Genomic DNA, 6,000 nt, shown 5'->3' on the forward strand with positions numbered 1-6,000 from the left:
GCAGCAGTGCTAATCACTGAGTCACCATGCCACCCCTGAGTCACCATGGGGTTGCAGTCCAACCGAAAACAAATACAGTGCACCAACTCTCCCACTGCACCCACTGTCAGGAGAATCAGTCCTGGGGGGGACTCACAGCAGTGTCAGTGGTGGAATCCGCTTGTTGTGAGCGCTGGTGCCCCCGCTGGTGCTTCCGCAAGTTGCGGGAAAACGTAAACCTCTTCCCGCACTCAGGGCAGCTGAAGGGCCTCTCCCCGGTGTGGACTCGCTGGTGCTTCAGCAGAGCAGAGGAATCGCTGAAGGCCTTCCTGCACTCGGGGCAGCTGAATGGCCTCTCCCCTGTGTGGACCCGCTGGTGGGTCAGCAGTGTGGAGGAGCGGGTAAAGCCCTTCCCGCACTCTGGGCAGGAGAACGGCTTCTCTCCGGTGTGAATGCGCTGGTGCCTAAGCAGGGCAGAGGAATTGCTGAAGGCCTTCCCGCACTCGGGGCAGCTGAATGGCCTCTCCCCTGTGTGGACCCGCCGGTGGGCCACGAGGTGGGAGGAAACAGCAAAACCCTTCCCGCACTCGGGGCAGGAGAACGGTCTCTCGCGGGTGTGGATCCGCTGGTGGGTCAGCAGGTTGGAGGGCTGGGTAAAGCACTTTCCGCACTGAAGGCAGGAGTACGGCCTCTCCCCAGTGTGGACTCGCTGGTGCCTCAGCAGGTGGGAAGACCTACTGAAGGCCATCCTGCACTCAGGGCAGCTAAAGGGCTTCTCACCCGTGTGGACCCGCAGATGGGTCAGCAGAGCGGAAGAGCGGGTGAAGCCCTTCCTGCACTCAGGGCACGAAAACGGCCTTTTCCCGATGTGGACCCACTGGTGCCTCAGCAGGGTAGAGGAATCACTGAAGGTCTTCCCGCACTCAGGGCAGCTGAATGGCCTCTCCCCTCTGTGGACCCATTGGTGCTTCAGCAGGTCCGAGGATTTGCTGAAGGCCTTCCCACACTCCGAGCAGGGGAAGGGCCTTTCCCCAGCGTGGACGCGCTGGTGGGCCACCAGGTGGGAGGAGTAGGTGAAGCCCTTCCCACACTCAGGGCAGGAGAATGGCTTCTCCCCAGTGTGGACTCGGCCGTGGTCCAGCAGGTGGGAGGAGCAGGTAAAGCCTTTCCCGCACTTGGGGCAGGAGAATGGCCTCTCCCCGGTGTGACTTCGCCGATGAATCTCCAGGACAGATGGGGCATGGAAGCCTGTCCCGCAGTCGCAACACTTCCACGGTTTCTCCACAGTGTGGGATTCCTCTGGTTTCACCATGGCCACAGCTACAGACCCGTGTATGGTCCCTGCCCACAGTAAATTCCTCTTTCCTGGCCGTATAACTGTTTCAGGCTTTACACACAGTGCGCTGTAACAGTAGAGACTCTCATCCAGTCCTGCTGATGCTGAAAATGGTCTGAAACAGGAACCAAAATGTTTTGCTCCTTCTCACAGAATCATAGTTGAAAATCGTGGAGGTCCCGATGGATTGAGTGACTGTCAGACATTGACGTGAAAGTGGGGACTGCAGAGGCTGGAGAGGAGTTGAAAAGTGCGGTGCTGGAACAGCACAGCAGGTCAGGCAGCATCCAAACAGCAGGAGAATCGACAATTCAGGCATAGGCCCTTCATCTGTTGATTTTTAAACTTCAGTCTTCAGATCTTCAAATACTCTGGAAAAAGAGATTACAAAAGTCATCACGGTCAGGCCAGGGTAGAAATTCAGAACAAGCTACTCCACTTTCTGCAGAACATTTTTTTCTTTTGCTGTTCCACAAAATTGAAAGCATCCCACTCTCTCTCCTCCTACTCCATTCTCACTCCGCTCAAATTAATTCTCCTGAAGTTGCTGATTCAGGATCTTACAGGGACAGAAAAAGCAAAAACGTCAGGACTGGCATCCAAGAATTTTGGATAACACCACGTGAAAGTTAATATCTTTCAGGATATTGTTGAGAGTGAGCAAGTCTGATTTTGGGAAGCAAAAGAAGTGTAAATTCAGGTTGAACCTGCAATACAGCTTCTTGATAAAAAACAGACATGAATTGGTTATCGTCCCTGTGGTGGGTGGTGGGGGTGGTGGTGGTATGTGGTGGGTGGAATGAGACATCAAGACATTGACACAGACAACCAGAGAGAAACTAAACATACGGACATGGCAAATGTTCGTGGCAAGCCAGAGTCAGATTTACAGCACAGAACAGCCCCTTCGGGCCATCCAGATATCCTGGCCTAATCTAGTCCCATTTGCCAGCACTTACCCGTATCCCTCTAAACCTTTCCTATTCATATACCTATCCAGATGCCTTTTAAATGTCATAGCTGTATCAACATCCACCACTTCCTCTGGCAGCTCATTCCTTCCACACACCACTCTCTGCATGAAAAGGTTACTCCTTAAGACCCTTTCAAATCTTGCCCTCCTCCACTCTAAACCTTTTGCCCTTTGGTTCTGGACTCTCTCACCCAGGGAAATGTCCTTGTCTATTTACCCTATCCATACCTCTCATGATTTTATTAATGACTCTCAGTCACCCCTCAGCCTCTGGTGCACAAGGAAAAACAGCCCAGCCCATTCAGCTCAAACCCTGACAACATCGTTTTAAATGTGTTCTGAACCCTTTGAAGTTTCACAATATCATTCTGATAGGAGCGAGACCAGAATTACACACAATATTCCAAGTGGTCTACCCAATGTCCTATCAGCCACAACATAACTTCCCAACTCGTATCCTCAGTCAGAGGATTGGGAAAGTTTTCAAAACCCACAAAAAGACAACCAGGAAAGAATGCAGGGACAAACCAAATTTGAGGGTCAGTTTGGAAGCATCAATGAGAAAATGGCGCACTGGGTTTATTGTTACCCGTTCTTGAGTACGTATACGTATTTCTCTTCTGCCCATCGCAGTTCCTCTGTGCTGCAATGTGTGGTGCCTTGTTGAATTAATCTCCTGATGCAGCTTCGTTTGTGGGTGTTGGGATGATTGCTTCTGTAGTTAAGTATTTGATCCATGTGTATTGTTTCCTGTAGACGCTAGTTTGAAGTTCCCCTTAACTGTTTGCTCTACTGTGACATCTAGGAATGGCACTTTGTTGTTCTCCTCTTCAAACCAGGAGCTCCCCTCAGGCCCACAGTCTCACTACCTGGAACACCACTATACAGACTAGTCAAAGAACTCCAGTGAAGACTAAAAAACTGAGTAGAAGATTCACGCCACTCCATTCACTCCACCCAAGAATTCCTGAACACCAAACACACAAGGTAGAAGAGGATGAAATAATGCTGTCCTTTGACATACAGCCCTGTTCATATTGTTAGGACAGAAATTTGTACTTGCGTGTTCATTTAGAGGAGAGACCACAGACTCTCAATTAGTTGGCACAAGCAGGTTCTTTATTTCGCAGAATCGTAGCTGATTACAGTGAAATACATGCTTTCACTGGAGAAGGTGCACATTCTGTTTTTCCCCCAGAAATCCACACTTGATATATTTTTTGCTAAGCTACGTAACTACTCACACACGTGATCTCTCGCACACAAAGCGTCTCCTGTGACAGCTCATTCGGCCTTGGCAAATATCCACGAGACAGTTCCAGTCTGGTAAACAACAGCTCAGCCACCCGTTATGGCCTCGGCAGCTACGCTGAGAAGAGCCTGCCATTGTGCTGCCTGACCTTGGTAGCTGTCTACGAGACAGTTTCAGTCTCGTAAACAGCAGTCCAGCTGTACAGGCAGTTTCGGTCAGCAGTCCAAACAACCGCTCTGCAGCGCCCCCTGATTCCCCAAGCAGTAACTACAACTCTACCCTCCCGAGGCCTATTAGATATACATCTCAACATTCCCTCCCTTGGCCTCTACTGAGGCCACATCAACCCATACCGCTACAAACGCAATGTCGCACGGCAACCGGGGCCGGGTGTGTCGGTGGACGCCCCCCAAACGTCCCTTTGGCTTCTCCGAACACGTTATCTCAACCAGGCCGACCGGTTCTAGGGACACATTAGTTCAGGGTGAAGGGGTCCCTAAGCAGCATACCGCTACAAAACAAGCAACAAGCGAAAATTAACAATTAGTAGGCAATTCTAGGTTATTTCTTTTAAAAGAAAACAACTTAAAAAAAAGCTATCTCAAAACTAACAAAACGATAAAAAACACAGTGAAACTGAGCATGATAACAAAAGGAAGAGAACCAGGGAAAACACAAAGTGGATGAGTTAGGATGCCTGCAGAATGAAGGTCTGTTTTCCAAAGAACATCTAATTGTACAACGACTCATTAAAATCGGTCATATTATATCATGACATCCTAAAATAATTTTAAACTACTGAAATCGTGTCAAATCTTTTGTAATAGGATTCAATGTGCTTTCCTTCCTTCCCAAAGGTTTGTTGTTAAGTCGGTTCTGGAAGCTGCCACAAAACTGGCATTTTCATCTGTCCAAAATACTGTGAATACAATGTACTGAGTGCACGATTTTCCTTCTATCAAGCTGCTTTGCCAGCCAGAAACTTAATCAGATTCCCGACACGGATGCAAAGACCAGGGATCTGCTAAAGCCACATGACCACAGGCCACTATTCTGAAGGCCAATGCACGACTGTGCCTGTCTTAGGTTGTTCCTCGCTCGAGGAATCTTACCCATTACTGGCTAACCAGTCTTCTTCACTGACCAACAAAAACCCACATCCATTTCACAGACGTTAAGGATGGACACGGGCAGTGGCAACTGGCTTATTACTGTGATCAGTGGCTTTCGAGACCAATCGAAGCCATTTAGGAATACCAGATGATGGCTAGGAATCTCTTGGGTGAACAATAGTTTCTTGAGTCTTGAGGCACATAGCACTTCACAATCTCTAACTGCAGCATAAAAGCACAAATTTACCTGTTGCAAATTTAAACGGGAAAAATATATAACTAGGGGGTCCTTGGACCACAGCCCTCACATTCTGAGGCCCTAAAGGAGAAGGATTAGAAATGAGTGACACAGTTATAAAGCAAAATCATATATTGTCCCGTGTTTCTCTCTCAGGCATATCTCCTCCATTCCCTCTGGTTTCGATCCCGTAATCTTTCCTTGGTGTGCCCCCATCACAGGCTCCACCAGCACCGCTGCCTGGTATGCAGGTGGGGGTCATCCTTTCCCATCAGGGCACGGTCAATCTTTCGTGTCACAAGCGTCCTGATACATGGTATACAACAACCACCACAGGTAATAAAGATAGCAACAGAGATGCATAAACCAAGGGCCAGCTGTCCCAGCACAGTTCCCCATCTACCGAATGTACTATTCAGCCAATCTATGACTGGGTTGTTAACCCCTGACTGCTCAGAAATGATGCCAGTTGTTGTCCCCCTCCCCGTCGTTATCAAAATCATAAGCGGAATGGCTCTTTCTTCCCTTTATAGATCAGGACACTCCCGCCTAAAATGCCCTATCTTTCCACAATAATGGCATCCTGCCTGTGGAGACCTTCATCTCTGCCCCTGTCGCTCAAACCCTCTACCAAATGCTCCTCCTTGTCTCTCCCTATCCCCTTTCCTCTCTGCCCTCCATGCTGTCACCCGCTGCTCCGGTTGCTCACTCTTGGTTCCATTCTTCTCCTAATTACCTCATCAACCGCAGCGACCGTCATTTTCGCCTTCTGCTTCTGTCTCTCGTCCTCTCTCTTTACAAACACTTTCTGTGCCTCTCCTGACAATTCATCTAATGGGTTTTTCCCACTCCACCCTTCTATCTTCTGTATCTTTCCCTGTCCAGCATCCCCATATAAGTCCCCTCTCTTCCCCAGTAAATAGTATACTCAAAATAGTCATTAACTCAGCCCACATATACAGACTGGGCCTCAAAAATAGATCAATTTGTTCTGCCAATCCTACCGGATTCTCAACCAGGACCGTCATTTCCTTTTAGATGTTCCGACCTCCCCACTGGTGAGGGGGACACACACAAACCCAATCTCCTTGTCCCCTATTGGTACTTCCC

At 49.0% G+C, this 6,000-nt stretch overlaps 1 protein-coding gene across 1 annotated transcript in view; it reads right to left on the reverse strand.

Moving 5' to 3' along the window:
• The window catches only part of LOC132810273 (zinc finger protein 850-like), a 43,260-nt gene extending 37,610 nt beyond the window's left edge, over positions 1–5,650 (reverse strand). The window contains exons 1-2 of the mRNA XM_060822635.1: positions 5,627–5,650; positions 137–1,153 (exon numbers count right to left, since the gene is read on the reverse strand). Coding sequence (XP_060678618.1) covers positions 137–1,153; positions 5,627–5,650 — 1,041 coding nt within the window. The remainder of the gene's footprint in view (positions 1–136; positions 1,154–5,626) is intronic.
• Between the last annotated feature and the right edge of the window lie 350 nt (positions 5,651–6,000).

This window comes from Hemiscyllium ocellatum, unplaced genomic scaffold, assembly GCF_020745735.1.
Source record: "Hemiscyllium ocellatum isolate sHemOce1 unplaced genomic scaffold, sHemOce1.pat.X.cur. scaffold_1597_pat_ctg1, whole genome shotgun sequence".
Classification (NCBI taxonomy): Eukaryota; Metazoa; Chordata; class Chondrichthyes; order Orectolobiformes; family Hemiscylliidae; genus Hemiscyllium; species Hemiscyllium ocellatum.